The sequence below is a fragment of the Hibiscus syriacus genome, unplaced genomic scaffold (genome assembly GCF_006381635.1).
Source record: "Hibiscus syriacus cultivar Baekdansim isolate YM2019G1 unplaced genomic scaffold, ASM638163v2 tig00110630_pilon, whole genome shotgun sequence".
NCBI classification, from domain to species: Eukaryota; Viridiplantae; Streptophyta; class Magnoliopsida; order Malvales; family Malvaceae; genus Hibiscus; species Hibiscus syriacus.
Window position 1 is genome coordinate 287,317 of NW_024062805.1, and position 21,998 is coordinate 309,314.

General features: G+C 36.1%; 1 protein-coding gene, 1 long non-coding RNA gene and 1 pseudogene across 2 annotated transcripts; all 3 read right to left on the minus strand.

The window, feature by feature from the left end:
- Positions 1 to 710: 710 nt before the first annotated feature.
- LOC120136476 lies at positions 711 to 1,099 on the minus strand. The gene is made up of 2 exons (XR_005517348.1): positions 984 to 1,099; positions 711 to 803 (listed from the first exon to the last, which is right to left on the minus strand). It is a non-coding gene; the product is annotated as an uncharacterized LOC120136476 (long non-coding RNA).
- A 7,801-nt stretch (positions 1,100 to 8,900) lies between these two features.
- Positions 8,901 to 17,951, minus strand: LOC120136455 (peptidyl-prolyl cis-trans isomerase CYP21-3, mitochondrial-like). Its single transcript, XM_039152491.1, has 7 exons — positions 17,782 to 17,951; positions 11,429 to 11,616; positions 11,163 to 11,202; positions 10,822 to 10,872; positions 10,192 to 10,280; positions 9,381 to 9,518; positions 8,901 to 9,247 (listed from the first exon to the last, which is right to left on the minus strand). The coding sequence occupies exons 2-7, from the start codon at positions 11,578 to 11,580 to the stop codon at positions 9,010 to 9,012; spliced, it is 708 nt and encodes a 235-aa protein (XP_039008422.1). The 5' UTR covers positions 11,581 to 11,616; positions 17,782 to 17,951; the 3' UTR covers positions 8,901 to 9,009.
- Positions 17,952 to 20,298: 2,347 nt separating this feature from the next.
- Positions 20,299 to 21,297, minus strand: LOC120136454 (annotated as a pseudogene).
- Between the last annotated feature and the right edge of the window lie 701 nt (positions 21,298 to 21,998).

The following is a 21,998-nucleotide window of genomic DNA, read 5'->3' on the forward strand; positions in this document are numbered from 1 at the left end:
TGTTATCACTTATTCAGACGCAGACTATCACGTTAATATAATAAATTATCATATTAACATTGTGGAAAGTTTTACAGTTAAGAATTTATCCTAGTTTTTTTTTCTCTGCTTTTATCCATCTTTATTTGGCTGATGGCAACATTAGCTTTAATGTTGGTGGTCAATCATCAATATTTCTTATTTTTTTTCTTTGATTTCTTATATCACATATATGTTTTTATTATGCACTTTTAGTGTCTAATACATTTGTTTAAATTTAAGCTTGGAAATGTTGCGAAGAAAGTAGGTTTTAGTGTAAGTTGTTACTAGGCTTGAGATTGTTATCAGCTGAAACGGCTGCAAAATGCTGAATTCGTGTTGCTTCAATTGTAAAGGTACATATAGCGCAACCGGCGGTGCTTGTGGGCAGGTGTCGAATTCATCAAGGGAGAGAGAACTGTAGGCGTTTGTAGACCAATACAGCTATAGAGAAATCATCCTGGTATAAAATTATGACTCTTGCTTTTTCGTGTATATTGTTCATCTAAAACGCGTGGTTAACATGCACAACAGAGTTGTAAAACACAGAAGAAATGTAATGATGGAAACTTTTTACATACATCAACAATTCGTACATTGAGAGCACGATGGCATCAAAAAGTTGGTTGGAAACCTGAATCAAGATGCTAGGCCTTTGGACATGTCATTACATCCACGTTCTTTTGAATAACCCTTCGTTTATTAGCAATTGGGCATATATCCAGGCAGGGCTGTTTCAGGGTATCATCATTCTCCGGCAATGGAGGATTGACCCCAAATTTGAACTGTGAGAACAAAGTCAATACAACTTAATACAGGCAATTGGTAAGACAACAGGCTTGTTGTAACAAGGATATAGCAGTGCATCATTAGATGTCCTTTTGGTAGTTAGCTAGTTCTTAAGCAGAATGGTTTGAATTACATGTTGGTTGGGTAGCCCTGTTTTCGCCGACAACAAATATTACCTGACAGCTATAATCATTGAAGTTGGGCTCCATCACCAAAGGAACCCCCACGTAATCCTTGAAGAAACTCTGCAAAAGAAAAGGAAAGAACATAAGTGAAGAACACTCGAGTTAAATTATAAATTGTTTTTTTTTAATTTGAACAACTCGACTTTCCTAAAAAAAATTCAAATTAAAATCGAGTCACAAATATGATTCATCAACTCGATTTTTTTACCAATATTTAGTCGGAACTCATCTTTACCAATTTGTTACGAAAGAAATCCAGGAAGAAGTCGTCCAAGATTCCTTTCTTATACTCGAGCTTTGATCGTTGAATTTGTATCTGAAGAAACAAATACTACTAGTACTGAATCGAAGGTTTCAAATTTCAGAATAGATTAGTGACTCAAGCGTCAAGTATAGTAGTAATAGATGAATCAAAACCCACCGTTTCGGATGAGACTGAGGAGCAAAAGGCAGGGGAAAACCTTCTGTTTTGCAGCAAAGATTTGGAGTGAGGAAATAGAGTGAGCATTGTTTGCGGAGCATGAAGAGCCAGAGCCAGAGGCTTCATTTTCATATAACTTGCCAAGCCACTTATTTTATTTTTTCCGTTTTATGTGTTATCAAGCGTTTTAACTTTAAATTTGGAGATGGATACAGATCTAAAAACGCGGCGTCTTAATAGGGCAGCAGAAAAAGCCTGTAATAGCTTGTCGCATGAATCAATTATATCTTTTAAATATTTAAGTAATCAAACGATTTCAGATATAAAATAGAATGTTATTTTCACTAGAGATATTTGATCTAAACAATTACATTTGTAGGATATGTGTGCACTATTAATCATTAATAATGATTCTGAATAAATATTATTTTATAATTACTCTATATTATTAAAAAAATAATTTTATTGATAATATCATTTAATACATTAGAATACACTTTAGGCGATTTTTCCAAAAAAAAATCACCCTGACAGACTTTTTTTACCTGTCAGACACTCTTTCAACTTTTTTTACCGATCTAACACCCTTTGAAGTAAGGTACGCCCCCTGTAACGTGTTTTACGCTGATCTGACGCTACGTGGAGTAAGGCGCGTCCCCTGAAACACGCCTTATGCTGACATGGATACCCGTGGCTAAAGCGCAGCCCTAGGGCGCGCCTTATGTCACGTAGGGCTATAGCGCAATTCAGGGGCCGTGCCTTCCTACAATTATGACACGCGTCAGAAAGACGTGCACCCTGTAGCGCGTCTTTGCTTAATTATCCACCTACCCCCGCCCGTTCACACCCCATCCCCTCCCTATAAATACCTCAACTTTCAATCACTTTCATCACACAAAATCCTCTCAACTTCTCTCAAATACTCTTTATATTCTCTTATAGCTCTTTAAGGTATATTTTATTATATTTAGTATTTTGTTAGAAATTTATTTAACTATTTAAATTATTTAAAATTTTATTTAATTAATTTTTTTTGCAGATATAAAATGGAAGGCGATCTACTTCGTTTGGATGGAAATCATATATCTCGATATTTTGCTGATACGGTAACATTTTAACGTTTTAATTTAATTTAAATTATTAGTAATAATTTATTTATTTATTTAATGCATGATTATTAGTTTATAAATTAATTTTTGTAATTATTTATATTTTAAGAGAGAGATCGTATGTTAGATCATTTTATTATGAACCTTAAGTTAGCGATACATACCCGTGTCTGGCCGTATTTAGTAGAGGTTGAATTCGGTCACATAGGTAGATATGAAAGTCATTGTAAGATAGAACCATACCTTATTTCTGCCTTAGTGGAGAGGTGGAGGCCGGAGACCCACACATTTCATCTTCCGTGCGGAGAGTGCATGATTACGCTTGATGATGTTTTTATGCACTTGGGGCTTCCGGTGGATGGAGATGTGATATCAAGGATAGCGCACAGTTCATGGACTACTTTGTGTCGGGATTATTTAGGATGTGTCCCGCAAGATTTTAACGGTGGTCGAATATCATTAAATTGGTTAGATGCCAATTTTCAGGAGTTGAACGAGGATGCCTCTGATGATGAAGTTAAAATGTATGCACGGGCATGCATACTGCAGCTGATATGAGGATTGTTGATGCCGGACAAATCGCGCAACCAAGTTCACTGTATGTGGTTGCGACATCTTGTCGACTTTCATCTGGCCGGACCACTCAGTTGGGGCTCGGGAGTTTTGGCTTTATTGTATAGGGAGATGTGTCGAGCGAGTGACTACAGGAAAAATGCTATCGGCGGATGTCTCCTTCTGCTGCAGTCTTGAGCGTGGTATCGATTGCCTTTTTTATGTCTTGTTATGAAGAACTCGTTCGTATTTCCGCTACTATTGAGGTAATTATAAAAATGATTTCGTATATTAATCATTTTATCCAGTGTATAATAATTTTTTCCTTGAATAAGTGGTCTACTGACAGGAAAAATCATCAGGAGCTACCTGATGATTTAAAAAAAAATAGGGTGCTAATCGATCAGAAGACTGGTACAAAGGTATGCATTTTAATGTTTAAAAATTGATTTTAGATTATAGTTATATAATTAAATTATTATTTTGATAAAAATTATATATATTTGTTTTAGTTTGAATGGGTGTCATATTCTAATAATGATGTAAGGATGTGCATCTCACCTGAGTTGAGGGCCCATCAGATGTTTGGATGGCGATGGTCCCTTTGATCTGTTATGCGATCATTGAGTGACACTCCACTGATCGCATGCTCCGACAATTTTGTTGTTTTCAACCAATTCCGAAAGCACCTCGTAATATGGACGAGTTGTATGGCACACATCGACTCGGCAAGTCAGATACAGATTTGCTAGTGAAACATCATGAGTGGGTCGTGCTGTGGGATGATCAACATCGGTACCTTCCTCATAGAGAGCCCATTTATGATGACCTACTGACGGTTGATGATGATTATTATGAGTGGTTCAACAGTAACGGGGAACTGTTTATGCTTTTCGAGGATGCACGAGGGCGGACGTTTAAACGACGTCGATAGAGACGTTCACCGACATAGCATCATCGTCCCCCCGACTCGTGGACGGAGAGCAAGTGCTTCCAGTTCATCCTCAACTACACCAGCAGGACCTTCACAGCAGCCACCGTCTGCATCGACTTACATACCACAACCATATATGATGCCGCCACTGCCTTTCCCTTACCAGATGCCGCCGTCGCCTTCACCTGGTTTTATGACCCCCCGCCTCCGGCGTCATAGAGTTATATGACCCCTCATGGAGAATATTATAGGTCTATGTTTGTAGATCCGACTTTGGGTTCATATGCTGGTTATTTGACGGGTGCAGCCTCATCACCCATGGTCGCCGCACAGATACCTCCTGTACAGTTTTCACACTCATCGATGTCTGGGTTTTATGAGTTTTCGCAGTTATCTATGAGTGGTGGGTTAGTCAGTCATACACCTCCAGGGTCCTTATTATATGGAGGTGCTACATCGTCATCAGTTCCTCATCAACAAAATATATTTGCTCCTGACGACGACGACGATGGTGATGATGACAGTGAGAAGTCACAACCAGTGATACGAAGAAATCCTCCTCGAGACCGACATCCATAGCCCTGAGGAACACATTCGCATCGCAGACATCGATAGATTTTATTTTTTTATTATATTTGTATTTAGTTGTTTATTGGACTTTTTTTATTGTATTTTTTTATTTATCATTTAATAATTACTTTATTTTGTTGGATTTTTTTAAAATTTGTTTTGTTTATTTTTTTGGATTTTTTGTTAATTTATTTTGATAATTTTGTTTATTACCATTTAATATCAGTTAAATTATTTATCATTTAATATCAGTTATTATAATTTGATTATTATTTACCATTTCATACTTATTGTAAGTTTGTTGTATTTAGAATTATATCCAAATACCAAATTACTATTAGTTTGATAAAAATTAATAATTGTGTTCGATAACTTTCTTAAGTTTGTCACTTATTATCTCTTTTATTATAATCACATATAATACCAACGTCCAATCTCGTTTTCTTGTATCATTTTTTTAATCTTCATCAGTGGTTATCGAATGACATTAACTTTAAATAAATGCAAATTAAAGTACAAGAATTATTATTTGATAAACAAAAACTACATCAGTTCCTCATCAATGGTTACTTGATGGCAACAGAAGTGGATATGTTCTCCTAGTGTGTCCTGAGTTTCTACAATGCCCACATTATTTTTCGTGTCCAGATGTTTCTCGAATATCCATATCACAATGAATTCGAGTGGATTTTGGATGACCACGATCCCTCAATAAAGTCGGGTCTAGTACAATCGAAAGCCAATTCTGAACCTCATTAGGGTATTCATCATTACCTATGGGGGGAACTCAAATTAGTATACCTTAAACGCTTCTGATAGTAGGTATACGGGATCCACAAAATGGTTATAGTCTTGACGGGTATGCAACATCTGTCCTGTAGATTTACTCTGAACGACACAACATCAATCCCTTAAAGAGGTCGAGGAAACTCTGTGACACGAAACAATGCATGTGTTCTAGAGAAGCTTGTTACAAACATTTCATTTGATGCCACATTTTTTTTGTAGATCTGCAACTAATATAGGGTGATAGACATGACTGTCTTGCATCAATGTTTGAGCTTGTCCCCTGAGCTTCGCAAAAAACGCCTCCAAACGAATATATATAGTTTTTACCAAAGCCGCTACAGGTAAGTGACGTGCACCCTTTAAGGTCGAATTGATTGCCTCAGCCAAGTTGGTTGTCATGTGTCCATATCGATACCCACCATCATATGCGTTTGTTCACATTTATTTATCGATGAAGTTGATGTAATCGTATCATTCCTCGTTCTTCGCCCGTAAATCTTGAAGCATAGATTCAAATGTTTGAGGAAGTATTTCGTAACCTGATCAAAAAATGTAGAACTTACTAACTTTGTTTCCTTAAAAAATGAAAACGATCAAAACAAAAAGGGTGGTTTCGCTTACCCATGCGCACAAGTAATTGGCGCTCATCATTCTTTTTTAACCTTCCATGGTAGTTCGCAGGAATGTGTCGGATACAATACTTATGTTGGACAAAGGGTGGCTACCAGAATGGACCCAAAGACTCCATTGTTGCTTTAATCCCAGCTCCGCGATCTGAAATGACACAGATTTTTTCCCTCGTGATAACATGTGAACGTAAGTTTCGAATGAAAAAAGACCAAGAATTTGTATATTCTCCTTGAACGAGAGCAAACACAACTGGAAGAATGTTGCAATTACCGTCTTGGACAACTGCCAATAGTAAACTTGCTTGTATTTTCCATACAAGAAAGTCCCATCGATTTGGACCACAGGCTTGCAGTATTTGACAGCATTAATGTACTGTGGGTAAGTCCAAAAAACTCGATAGAATTGACATCGATCGCGAAGAACTCGATCATTATGGTATGTAAGGGAGGTTTCGAAGCCCACAATTGTCCTAGGATTAAACCTCCGCACCAGCCTAAACCAACTTGGAAGTTCGTTGTAAGATGCATTTCATTCGCCGTGAAGTTTTTTAATGGCCAGCTGCTTTGTTTTCCATGCTTTTCTGTATGAGACGGAATACCCATACTACGATTGGATAGCTGAAATCAACACAACAATAGCTATATGGGAGCTCGCTTTTACCATGGGCATGATGGCTTGGCAGATCACTTCAGAGTCCAAGTTGGGATGATCTTGGCTGATCTCTCCAACACAATATGTGTGAGGACCGTTTTATACTGTTAGTTCCCATCTATTGTTTTTCCTTTTCCTCTTCAATACGCGAACCATCCAATTGCATCCGTTTTCGTGTCGGGAACAGTGACATTCATATTTTTCTGTTGTAGAGCGGGTAACTCTGGATTGAACAGAATTACGGATATTGTAATTTTTTATAGCCATCATCGCTTCTTCTTTTCTTGGAAACTCCATACCTAAAGATAACTCATCATTATTTATTGATGAGTAAAATCCATAGTCACCGAGATTAGGCATATCCGCAAATTATGGCCCGTACATTGCACCATAATCAGCTTCATACATATGTGCTGGACGGTCAGTTTATGCCACATTTGAGGGAACTTCATCCATATCATCATCATCATCGGAGTTGAGTTGCGGTGATTCTGGGTGAATGAATAGTCTAGTCTCAGCACCATCCGCACTAGGCTCACGAAACGGTTCTTCTGGTGGAGATGATAGTTCATCCATGCTCTCCATATTTAGGTCGAAAAATGTACTACTTGTATGTCTTCCCCTTGAACTAGAAGTCGTATCGACATTGAGATCGAAAAAATTTGCAGTTGAATGCCTCCCCCTGGAGCTTGAATCCATCGTGTCAAATGGAAACTCCACAGATTGTTGCGTCGATGGCATCTCCATATTAAAGTCAAAGAAATTTGCAGATGAATATCTTCCCCTAGAAGTAGTCTCGATGTTGCCATACAGATTGTTCATGGACCCACATCGGTACAGATCGTAAGGAGTTGCTGATGAATGTCTCCCCATTGAAGTTCGGCAGCATGATGCAGATTTCCCATTATGGCATTAATATCATTACACATTACTATAGTTGGACTGTCAACTTGATCAACTTGTTCAGCCAGCCCATAGTAAGAGCTTAATAACAGACCCCAAACAGCACACATTTGAATAAACTTTGCATACATCTCAATATCGGCATCTAAATATTTACTTTGAGAATCAACCATCATTTCAACATCATCATTGTTCGATAGTTCGAACGCTGTATAAGTTAATAGCAACAATGATGTTGGAAATCTATACTGCAACGACGACATTCTTCTATTACTTCCAACATGAACCTTCCTTGAAATCTTCGTTATCAGCTCCTCAAGAGTTATGTTTCTCTTGAATGATATTTTAACATAATCATTTGATACGAAAACAACGTTGGTTTCATCTTCTCGAATTTCTCTATCATAATAAATAATAGCTGAAATTCGCGCCATTGTTAGAGTTTAAAAATGCGACAACATTATATCTGCAAAAAAACAACTGAAAAAAGCCTAATTAAATAAATAATATATGCACGAAAATATAACACAATAATTTTTTTACACATAAACGTAAATAATTTAAATAATTTAATTTTATATTATTACTGTATCGACAAACATATTTCGACATACGCTCCCGCTTTCCAATTATACAACCACAAAAATTAATTGAAAATAATTAATACAATATTTTTTTTCAAATAATCATATATAATTATAAAAAATTACCTTATAACGAAAAATCAAACGAATTTTTAAATAAAATATAAAAGGATTGTCGGTTGTTTTTTACTGGTTGAGAGGATTATTGTAGTAGCTTCTAGGTTGAGAGGAATTTGTGAGAGAGTTTTAGGGGGAAGGGGTATTTATAGCGGAGAGATGATTTAAAGCCGAGAAATTTAGATAAATTATGCAAGGCGCGGCCCCTGCACCGCGCTATAGCCCTAGGCGCGGCCTCTTCAATTTCCTGCACAAAATAAAAACACATTCGATATAACTTTAACCAGTAACCGCATGAAAAACAAGATCATGTGGGAACATTTGATATGCGTCCAACCATGAGTAATGGTAATTAACTCCAGAAAAAGAAGAAAACAACGTTTTCGAGGGCACAAGACGCACTCTAGGCGCTTAAACTCTTACATTGCCTCGGGCACTAGGCGCTAAAAAAGCACCAGCATCAGAAAAGTAAAGCGCAATATGTGTGAGTTTTTGTATAATATATATAGATATAAAGCTTAAGATATACAATAAACTCTAAAGTGGAGTCTAGTTTATCTACAAAACATGCAATTTTTTCTATTGGTCAATATGTGCATGGTTTCTTTATGGTCAGTGTTTGTTGTCAAATGCTCAAATATTACAAAGTATCAAGGTTGAGATTATCCTTTTCTTACTAGTAAAGATATATCAAATGAAAGAGAAAAAGGTGAAAAATAAAAGAAATTTTAGACAAATTCAATCAGGCGGGCCTTTTTTAATGCCTAGTCGCACGCCTTGACAACACTGGGAAAATGGTAAGCACAAACACTTCAATGGAAATAAACAAAAGCTTGCTTGTTACCTGAACAATGTCATCTCCCTTAGTGACCTTCCCGAAGACAAAAAGCTTCTCATTTAGATCAGAGATTAGTGCAGTTGTAATGAAAAACTCAAATTCTTTATCATCATGCTTTGCCTTAGATGTTCCAAGCATGAATGCTTCATGCTTCAAACTGGTTTGATCATCAGAGAATGTAAGTCACAACAAAAAGCATGTACTGCCTAGCCTTTGTCAGGATGGTAAATCAATGACGTAAAAAAGGAAAGGACAATAAGAGTGATTGAGTTTAACCAACGTACACTAACCTTGTATCGAGTTGGTTGTATTGCTTTCCTTTCAAAGTCCAGCCCTCTACAGCTCCTAATTTATCACTATCACCGGCCTGAATCACATAGTGCTTTATCACATGGCGAAAAAGCATTCCATTGAAGCGTCCTTTCTGACTGCATATCATCGAATTCATGATGAGGATGGAGGACACAGTTTTTCCTTTGCACCAGTTAATGAAATTCAGTTGTGCACCACGTTCAGCAGGAGGAAAAGGAAAATATTTTTAAAAAGAAAAAGAAAAGGCATTCTGGCACTGCACTTCCTAAAGGTGTTAGCCAGCCTGCCTATTCCATGATTAAATAAACCATGCATTTTGCACATCCCAACTACACCAACTACTTGAAAGCACAAAAGAAATTGATCTGTTTTATTACCAATAATGACAGATAACAAAAATGTGGCTGAACTTGATTTACCACTGAACCTAAACTAGATGGTGCCCTCATCGATTCCTTTAAACGAATTTGCCAATTTAAACCAAACTCTGAACACGACTCTTAAGAATTAAAACTATAGTGATAAATTCCATGTCTTGTTGATAGATAGACATGATGCATAATGCTCCCAACCAACAAAATCAACAAACAGATGGAAATTCAGCAACAAAACTGAAATTTTATTTAGAAAAACTAATTCGAAACTATAACTGATTCTTTCAAAGCATGAACTGTTCAGCTCTAACTACAACATGTTTTCTAGTTCAAATATAGATCACAAGGAATTTTATGATAGTTCTAGATAAAGAAAATACATTATTTCAAGTAAAAATAACACTGATTCCGGTACTTACATAAATCAAGGAATTGATCAACAACTTCAGGAGAACTGTCCTTGAAGAGCTCCACTGTTATAGAGCCTTTACTGGTATCTAAAATCTAACCATAAGAAGGGGAAAAACAGAGTTAAATCGATGGATAAGACTTATTTTGAAATAAGTATTCAATGTAAAATACTAAAAGTAAGATAAAGTAATAAATGAACATATCAGCTAAATTTCATTCATTGCCAACTGTATCTGTCAAGATTTTAAGATACAATTGAAATAACTCAAAGGAATACCATATCAAGATGCCTTATTGAGAGATATGCTAATGAAATATGTTTTCTTAATAGGTAATGCAACCAAGAACATGATAAAAGAATTTACTTTGCAATGTCTTTTGATGAAGTCAAGCAAGTAACAGACTAATGCCTGCAAGGTGAACAAAAACTTACTAGCAGAAAGCTGGTTAAATAGACAAAGGATGTTTTCATTGGATATAAAACCACATTATAAGTTAATCATCTAGAGTCAATATTGTTTCTCAGAACCAGGCACAGTACATTCCAGGCCAGTATTACAAAAAAAAAGTAGACATTATTCACACAGAGAGAGTATACTAATTAGGGAATAGCTTAGCAAGTAAAGGAACTTACAGCATATCCCGGGAGATCAGATTTCTTGGAATCCATGAAAGAGTTGTCCCCCTACCAAATACAAGTGACCACGGTCATAAGAGAAGCTATAAAGTTAGAGACAATAATAACAAACAGGAAAAATGCCTTATTATGGAATGCCTCAGAAGCTAATGATACATGTGCACACAAGAACAGAGAAAAGTTGCCTTCAAATGTCCTGAAAGGATGGTACATTGATACTGGGCACAGAGTTGAGAGTGCCATTGTTATCGACGAAACAAAGACTTGAAAAAATATGAGACCGCAAGGATCATGAAAGCCATTTTAGAATGAATAAGTAAGATTCTCAAATAGAGTACCTCGATAACTGATTGCTTGTTCTCTATATGAATTCTCGACCTAAATAAAAGAAAAGTGGGTCAAATTTCACTGATGAGTACGTAGAAAAAAAATCACAAACTAAAGCCATAATCTATTTTTCTACAAGCAATTTCATTTCTAAATGTACTGCTCTACAATTAGCAAATCATGCAGCAAATTACATGAATCAACAAAGCATGCACATAATAAAGTTTAAAAGCACTGCAGCACTAAATCCCACAGCCAACTACCCAATTGAACGAACCTTTGAGTCCAATGTCTGTAGGAGGCATAGACAAAAAACACAATCAAAACAACAATCAAAGTCGACATAATAATTGTTGTAAGACTTATTCGAGATGGCCCTTTCTTCCTTTTGCTTTGTTGTAGCAGAGCTTGTGGTTTGATCCTCACCATCACCTTAAGACTTCAGTTCCAACAATAAAACCCTGAATTTAGAAACAAAAACTCATGTCAAATCCTAGAGCCAATAAACTCATCACTAGCTATGAAGCAGTAAATAAACCATGATTTTTCTAAGTTTAAGGCATGTACAAAAAAAAAAATTTATTGAGTGTGCGAAAATCCACATATTTCGATATGAGTGTAAGAAATGATCTCCCAAATATATAAAAAAGTCTTAGAACAAATGAAGTATACTCGTGACACTCATCCTGGAGTCCGTGAAACATAGATTATAACAACTTTCATTACTCTACTTGGCAGATTTGGAACAACGGATATAAGAAGTGCCCAATTGTTAAGCTTAAATTCCAGACATGCAAAATTAGACCAATGCTGCAAGAATTTTCCAAAGTTTACAGTGTCATGAATCAAGGCTGAAGTTGAATATCGTAATATCTAAGAGACGCAAATTGAAATATATGAAAACTTGAAATTTTCATCTTGTTGGAAATAAAAACCCCCAGAAAAGAGAATTATCTATGTAAAAAGCAGAAATTGGAGGAAAACAGTTACGAAACAATCAAAGTCCGAATCGGTTAACTACAAATCAATCGAGAGAGGCGGGGAAGGGGGAATACCTGTGATTCTGTCACGGTGGGAGAGGGAAGACGAGAGGGAGAAGAAGGAGGACGAGAGATGAGTATCGAAGGAGAATTGGGGGAAATGAATAATCAAGGGTTAGGGATTGAGATAGAATTGGGAAGTAATTACCTGAGAGCAGGGCACGTGAGGAGCACGGGGGGAATTAAAGTAATTACCCAGCAGATTCAACATACTGGTCCAGCAGATACAGGTGGAGCAAAGGAAGCCCAGCAGCAGCCCAATTCCTGTTATGATAACAGAATTGGTTAGAGAGAGGTCCAGCTGGCATAACAGAATCTATTATGATTGTATGTAAATAAAGGCAATGTAAACAGAAAGAGGAGTTATGAAATGAATGAATGAGAACGTTTTCTGTAATCTTGTCTTTCTGCTTCTAAAAACCTCATTCCTTCGATTATTTCTTCTTCTTTTACCCCATTCATAACAAATTGGTATCGAGAGCCTGATTTTTCCTGGCTATTGATGTTGTAATGACAAAGAAAAACCAGACCATGACTGAATCATCAGAGTTTGCAGCACTAAAGAAACAATTGGAAGATTTGACTGCTTTGGTCAAGCAATCTCAAGATGAAACCAAGGTTCCTAAATGGTGGGAGAATCAAGAGGAGCGTATCATTGCTGTGGAGTCTAGAATGGCTACAAATCAAGGGTACGTAGAAGAGCTTTTGAGGATTTTGACTGGCCGGAAAGGAGATCAAAATCAACCTGATGAGGAACAGGTACAGACCCCTAATTCATCTAACATGAGTGGGAAGCATGCTGTACAGGTTACAGTGGTTAATGACAAAAATAGGTTTACTTATAAACCTGATGAGCCTGTAATTCTAAAATCTAAGCCAAATGAGTTGCCTACTCACATAACCAGCTTCAAAAATGATATTCAAGTGGGGGAGAATAGTGCTGTTAAGAACAATACAGTGGGTTTAGATATGGATAGAAGAGGCACAGGGGGTCTTGTAATACTTCAGGGATTATGTTGCACAGGCCTAAAATCGAGTTACCTTTTTTTTAAGGTAGTAATCCCAGAGGTTGGATACATAAATGCCTTAAATACTTCTCATTATGTAGTATTGCTGAGGAACAAAGAGTAGAAGTAGCTACAATGTACTTAACAGGTAAAGCAGAAATTTGGTTTGATGGATACATAATGCAAAAACATCATGTTACATGGCATGAGTTTGAGGCAGACCTATGTCATAGGTTCTGTGATAAGGCCTTTGCTGATATAGTGGACGAGTTTACTGAGCTGGTACAGAAAGGGTCTGTGGAGGAGTATCAGGATAGATTTGAAGAACTACAGCCTCATATGCTTTTACAGAATCGTACACTAGGTGAGGAATTCTTTTTCCCTATGTTTATTAGTGGACTAAGGGATGATATTAAACATAGAGTCAAGGCATACAGGCAAGCTAAGCTGTATGAATTGTCTGTTGAATTTGAAAGCAAGAGAATGAGGCCAGTTTTTAGAAACCCACCCTACCCAAATTCCCTACCTATTTCTAAGCCAACTCAGTTACCAATTCCACAAAAGAATTCAACCACTTTGCCACCAAAATAGAATTTAATAGAGTACAGAAGACAAAACAATTTGTGCTTTAAATGTGGTGAGAAATTTGTCCCAGGCCATCAATGTAAAACAAAACAACTGAACATGATGATTGAAGAGGATACTATTCTGCCTTCAGATATTCTACCTATTGATTCAGAACAGCAAGTTATACAGGAGGAAGAGAGCCTAGAAATATCTATGAATGCTGGTGTATTGGTCATAACACCTTAAGAATTCAGGGCAGTATTTCAGTTAAACCATTGAATATTCTAATTGACAGTGGTAGTACTCACAGTTTTTTAACGCCACAGTGGGCTGAGGCTGGTATACAGGTAAATACACCTTATCCTTTGGCTATTACAGTAGCTAATGGTTAACAACTATATAGTACAGCAAGGTGTAATAGAGTTGAATGGCAAATGCAAGGACACTCTTTTGTTCATGATTTCAGACTTTTACAGTTGGGAGGGAGTGATATGGTATTGGGAGTAGATTGGATGAAATTATTTAGTCCAATCTTGATGGACTTCAACAAAATGACACTCAGTTTTGTTCACCAAGATGGACAAATTGTTATACAGGGTCAACAACCATCTTCATTTTTGCAGCAAATTTCAGGAGCTTCTTTATTGAAAATGACAGTTTCAGATTCTATTATTTTGGGACATATTGTATTATTCTCTATGACAGAAGCCTCTAAACCTATTCCTGCAGCTATTCAGTCTCTCCTAAAAAGCTACAAGGATATTTTTGAGGAGCCAAGAGGTCTTCCACCAGTAAGAAACCATGACCATGGTATTTCCCTTAAACCTGATTCAATTCCTGTCAATCTCAGGCCCTACAGATTTCCACACAACCAGAAGGCTGAGGTGGAAAGACAGATTGCTACTATGTTATCTTCTTCTATTATTCAGCCTAGTAAAAGTCCATTTGCTTCTTCATGCCTCCTAATTAAGAAGAAAGATGGCTCTTGGAGGTTCTGTGTGGATTACAGGCAACTAAACAGCATGACTATTAAGGATAAATTTCCTATTCCTGTTGTGGAGGACTTATTAGATGAATTACATGGTGCTGTTTATTTTTCAAAGATTGACCTCAGATCAGGGTATTGGCAAATCAGAATTAAGGATGCAGATATTCACAAAACTGCATTCAGAACTCATCAAGGCCACTATGAATTTAAGGTGATGCCTTTTGGCCTTACTAATGCCCCAGCTACTTTTCAGGCATTAATGAATGAACTATTTAGTTCATTCCTTAGAAAATTTGTGTTGGTGTTTTTTGATGACATCTTAGTTTACAGCAGTTCTATGGCAGCTCATATTGCTCATTTACAACAAGTTTTAGAGGTGTTACAAGCTAATCAATTGTTTGTAAAGTTCTCTAAATGTTTTTTTGGACAAACCCAAGTAGAATACTTGGGACATATTATTTCAGCAGCAGGGGTTGCTACTGATCCCAGTAAGGTGGAAGCAATGAAGAATTGGCCTCTCCCTAAATCTTTAAAGTCTTTGAGGGGATTTTTGGGATTAACAGGCTATTATAGAAGATTTATTAAAGATTATGGTGCTATAAGCAGGCCACTGACACAAATGCTTAAAGTAGACAATTTTAAGTGGACTACTGCAGCTTTGACTGCTTTTGAAAATCTTAAAAGAGCCATGTCCACTGCTCATGTTTTGGCTCTTCTAGATTTTACTCAGAATTTTTACTTAGAGACAGATGCAAGCTCAGGAGGTATAGGTGTTGTTTTATCTCAAAATGGCATACCTATAGCATTTTTGAGTAAGGCCCTTAGTCCTAGAAATGCTACTCTCTCTATTTATGAAAGAGAATATTTAGCTATTCTATTAGCAATATCTAAATGGAGACATTACTTAAAGGGTAATCCTTTTATCATTAAGACTGACCATGAACCTCTAAAGTATCTTTTGGAGCAGAAGTTGACCACTACAATTCAAAAGAGAGTATTGACCAAGCTTTTTGGGTTGGATTATACTATACAGTACAGAAAAGGGAAATCAAATGTGGTGGCAGATGCATTATCTAGACAATGGGAGGATCAGGGACAGTGTTTGGCCATGGGCACAACTCTAATTATTCCAAGTTGGGTGCAGGAGGTGGAGGCTAGTTATAAAGAAGATTTATTGGCTACTGAGTGGATCACTAAATTGGCTGTTCATTCTACTGCTGATAATAAGTGGAGATATTCAAAGGGAATCCTTAGATATAAGGATAGAGTTTATATTGGGGAGGCTGGATCTCTTAGACTACAAATTCTTCAGACATTACATGACTCACCTCATGGGGGTCATTCTGGAAGTCAAGCAACTTATTAGAGAATTAAATCTTACTTCTATTGGCCTAGATTTAAAGCTATGGTGGTCAATTATGTTAAAATTTATGCCGTCTGCCAACAAACTAAGGTGGGACATGTTGCTAAACCAGGACTGCTACAGCCATTACCTATTCCTCAACAAGCTTGGGCAGTTATCACTATGGATTTTGTTGAAGGCTTGCCTACATCTTTAAGGAAGAATTGTATTATTGTGGTGGTTGACAAGTTTACTAAATATAGTCACTTTTTAGCTCTATCACACCCTTACTCAGCAGCTGAGGTGGCTAAATTGTATTTGGACCACATATATAAGCTTCATGGCCAGCCTAAAATGGCCATTTCAGACAGAGACAAGACCTTCACCAGCCTCTTTTGGAGAGAACTAATGAAGCTCTTAGGGACTAAGACCCTCTTTAGCAATGCTTACCATCCTGAAACGGATGGACAAACAGAAAGGGTAAATCAGTGCTTAATACAATACCTCCGAGGGCTTTGTTTTTACCAACCAAAACAATGGGCTAAATGGTTGCCACATGCTGAGTGGTGGTACAATTCTACCTACCATACTGCCTTAAAACTAACACCTTTTCAGGCTCTATATGGCTACAAGCCCCCTACCATCATTTGGTATACAGACACTCAAGTACATGCAGTGGCAGAGTTAATGAGAAGCAGGGAAGACATTCGAAAATTGGTGAAAATTCAATTACAGCAAGCAAGTAATAGAATGAAACAGAACGCTGATAAAAACATATCAGAAAGAGTATTTCAGATTGGGGATTTTGTTTACCTGAAACTGCAGCCGTATCGACAAACTTCTATCGCCCTGAGGAAAAATTTGAAATTAGCAGCAAGGTTTTATGGCCCTTACAAGATTATTCAAAAAATTGGGGAAGTAGCCTACAAACTTGACTTACCAGATTCTTCGCGGTTGCACCCAGTCTTTCATGTCAGTTTATTGAAGAAGCATGTTGGGCCTGATGCAGCAACTTCCACAGATCCTCCTACGATTGATGATGAGGGTCAATTTCGGATAGAACCAACAAAATATTAGGCAGAAGAATTGTTAATCGACACAATAAACCGATTACACAGTTGTTGGTTCGGTGGATTAACCTGGACGAGATGCACGACACTTGGGAAGACTATTCAGTGCTGCGAGGGCAGTTTCCGTCGTTTGATCCTTGGGGACAAGGATCATCTGATGGGGTGGGTATTGTCACGGTGGGAGAGGGAAGACGAGAGGGAAAAGAAGGAGGACGAGAGATGAGTATCGAATGAGAATTGGGGGAAATGAATAATCAAGGGTTAGGGATTGAGATAGAATTGGGAAGTAATTACCTGAGAGCAGGGCACGTGAGGAGCACGGGGGGAATTAAAGTAATTACCCAGCAGATCCAGCATACTGGTCCAGCAGATACAGGTGGAGCAAAGGAAGCCCAGCAGCAGCCCAATTCCTGTTATGATAACAAAATTGGTTAGAGAGAGGTCTAGCTGGCATAACAGAATCTATTATGATTGTATGTAAATAAAGGCAATGTAAACAGAAAGAGGAGTTATGAAATGAATGAATGAATGGGAACGTTTTCTGTAATATTGTCTTTCTGCTTCTAAAAACCCCATTCCTTCGATTATTTCTTCTTCTTTTACCCCATTCATAACAGATTCAGTGTTAGTCTCGTCGCCAGAGAGTAAGAATGAAAGAGGGAAATGGGAGATTTTGTTACTTTTTTCTGGTATTTGGAGTTGATATCCTTCGTGTAAGCACAGGGAAGATCCAGCTAAAGCGTTTTACGATTCTTCCAGCATTCTAATTTCAATTTAGAAATTTTCTACCCCACTTAATGGGTGGCTACTGCAATCTTAATTCTTTGTCCTTTGAATGGGATCTCATCAGACCCAAATTAATAAAGACGCCTGGATCTGTAAAAACAAACCCAAATCATCCCATATGCCAACTCAATACAACTTGTTTTCATTCACGTCAGCCACTTTGTATAAATTTATAATTTTTTAAATCACTTAATTAGAAACTATATTTTAAAAATTCAATTTTTTTAATTTTATCAATTAAATCATTAAGTTATTTAAATAATCTCAATTAAAACACTTGATGTTAGTATTTGATGGAGTAACTGATATCATTCTATATTTGATCCTTATTATTTATGTATTTTATTAAAATATGTTATTTTGACAGTCAATCTATTTTAAACATATAACATATGTCATTATCTAATTAGATATTTTTTAATTTATAAATTTAATTAGTTAATGTGTGATTATTTTAAATATTTTAATTATCACGTCAGTTACTCTACCTCTATAAGAAAATATCGTAAATCTTAATATTTATATAGTTAATTTATTGATTAATGTATTAGATTGCATTAGTTCTCTAATTTTTTAGGATTAAATTATATTTTATATTATTAAAATTATATCTAATCATCATTTTCATATTTAAATAATTTATTTGTTTAATTTTATCTTTGAATTTTTCAAACATAAAAGATACTTTTAAATTTTGAGTAAAATAGTATTAAAATTCAAAAGTTCCAACATATTATCAAATTTTAATAAAAGTATCACAAATTTTAAAAGTATATTTTGAGTTTTAATTTTTTTTAAATAAGTTTTGTTAAATGCATTTGATATCATACTTAAATTTGAAATGTTTAAATAAAAAAAGTATATACTAAAATGATAATGATATATAATTTCATGAGTTAAAATACTATTTAATTTTTTTGTTACTTTTTGAAAAGTGATGTTAAAAAGTAGTGTAAAAAATAGTTTTAAAAGTGTTTTTGAAAAATACAATTTCAATTTTATTCGTTTAAGATTACTTTAAAAAAATTGTTTTTAAAAGATAATATATCTATTTTAGACATTATATTATAAATAACCGAGGATAAAAAGTATAATTTCATCCAAAATTTGATTTTTTACAATAAATTTTTTTTAAAATGACTTAAAAATTATTTTTTCAATCATAATTTTAAATCAATTTTTAAGTATTTATAATTACTTTTGGAGTGAAAAATCTTTTTTTGATTCCCAAAGCATTCCCAAATGATCATACTCAAGGCAATCGACTGTGGGATCCCCTATGATAAGTAACAAATTAGCAATGATTATAATAAAAACCACATACTCCCTCAAAAGTGGAGCAAAAATCGATATTTCCATGAGATACCTCGACTTTCCTCCGACGTGGAAATTTCCTATTGACCCAAAGATGATAAGAAATGTGTTATCTGCCAACCATAATAATTCCCAATTAAAACCCTTCCTCTTATCGTTTAGTTTCCTTAAAACTCTTACTAACTTTTATTCTCTTCATAGAAAAAACAAGCAACAATGGCAAGTTGGCAACCCTATCTAGTCTTAGCCTCCTAACCACAAGGGTCGTAGCCAACGTAGCAGACAAAAAAATGGTGGCCCCTTCAAGGTTCCATACCTTAACCAGCCCTGAAAAATGGTCTCCCAGTTGGGGTCTAGGTACATGCAGGTAATTAGACCAGTGAGGGTCGCCCCTGATAGAATCTTGGAAAAGGTGGAAAAAGCATCAAGGAAGCACAGGAGGCGTGCCCTGATAACCCGATGAGTGGAGTATGCGACAGCTTGGGATGAGGTAGAAGAACTCAATGCAGAAGTCGGCCACACCAGAGATAAGAAGAATGATGACGATCCGTTAGAGAATTACTACAAAGATAATCCGGAGACATATGAATGTCGCACTTACAATAATTGAATTATTATTATTTCCTTGGTAATGAACATTTTGGAGAATTTTCAGTTGTTGTAAAAGTCTTTATTTATTATTGTGAAAGATCTATTGCTTGCTAAGTCATAATCCTCCAACAAATGTTAGAACCACAACATGTTAGAGAACAATCGTTGACCGACCTTTATGTGAGAAAGAAAAAGTTTAATATAAAGGAGAGTTACTCAGAAAGAATCTCCTCCTCCAGTTTCTCTTAAGATATAAATACTCAAATTTAACCGTTAAATGTCGCGACAAAAAAGTGTGAGCTCTAAATGACAATTTGACGTGATATCTTCGGAGAACTTCTGGAAACTCTGTTAAAAAGGTATCGTCTTCCAGAAGTTTTTATTGATGAAGATTTGATATTCTTCCGTTTTATGCGCAGGTATGACAATAAGCTAAGCTACATTTTATTCTCAAGCAAACTACATCCAAAACCATTCAAATTCATGTATATCCACACATAGTACAAAAACTTATATGCACAACCAAACTCCCAGTTCAGTACGCTGAAAATGGATATAAACCTGAGTTCTACATTACCTAATAGTAACAGAAACAGAGGAGGAACAGATAACATTAACGACCAACAAAGAAGTACAGACTCCAACAAAGAACCCACATTTGTTCAGTAAGGTAGAAGAGGCTATCTGTCAATACTCCAACATATCAACCAAAGCTACAATTGGCTGTATCAAGCAGGGGAGTGAGTCGCCACGGCTTAAGCAAAGAATCTGGAATCTCCGGAATATCAACATCGTAACCGCACCATTCTTCCACAATGTGCAGCACCGAATTCAGGGACCGTATTCTCTCAGTCAATTCCATCGCCTGAGCTCTTAAAACGTTGTTGGCCGATTTGATCTCGATATACCGTTGAGAGGAAACGCTGATCCTTTCAGAGACCTGGCTGTTTTCCTTCTGCAATGCACTCACTTCCCCAACCAAATCTTGGAGCTGCTTTTGCTTCCTCGTTCGTGATCGCCTTGCTGATTCACGGTTCAAAGCAATCTCTTCCTTTTCCTCGCATCGATGTTTGCATATCGCGGGTCTGAATCGGATGAACTCACTGGCCTTTGCGCAGAAGCCATCTGAAGAGAAGGGTTTTTTTTTCTCTTTCTTTCTCTCTTTTATCCGGAAGAGTATTTAATATGAATTGACAATTCAGGATTTCGGATTCTCAGTAGCCAGAGAAAATAAAGAAGGTGACCTATTTCATGAGAAAACGTAGAACCAGTACAGGAAGACAACTGAGAACGAGTGAAGAATACGGATTCGACGGATCATTTTAATGATTTCATGAAATGATTTTGACTACCAATTCACAAGATCGGAATTGAACTAAGCAATCGAAAAACAACAAACGAAAATATAAGAAAACCCTATACCTAAACCATATCTACGGATAAAACAAGAAGAACGAGACTGGTGTAGGAGAAGAAAGAAAGAGATGGATAATAAATAAGAATACTTAGCTGGATGAAGAACAGCAGACTATCGGGAGCGAGCAAAAAGCGAACGGAAAGAGATGTACAAAGCGAGAGAAAGGGTGTTTTTATAGGCAAATGAGGCGGGGTTTGATTGGTTGTTTGATCAGGTTAAGTGGATAAAATAATTAATAATGAGGTGGTTTTTTCATTGATTAGCTTTTGAAACACGAAGTGGGTTCGGTGTCACACGCTGGCGTGCAATGTGACGCCAGCTTACATTTCAAAAATTTTCTTTTCACTTTCTATTCTATATCACGATTTTTATCATAAAAGTATAATAATATTAGGGTAATATTCTGTGTAAATTTTTTTGTTTTATATTAATTTAGAATTGTTAAATAAATAAAAATAGATAATTGAAATTAAATTTTATATATTATATTATTTATTTTATTTATAAAAATATTTTATTTTAAATGTATATTTTAAGTATCTGTTTGCATTTATCAAATAATTTTAAATTATAGTACTCCTTTCCAACGCAGATTAGAGCAACCCTGCGTCTTGACCACTTCAATTTGAATCCTATTTAAGAGGCAGTGGGATTAAATTTGCAGGCAATTCGGCACATAAAGTGGTGAACATTAAACAAAATTGAAAAAGCACAAAAAATGTGGA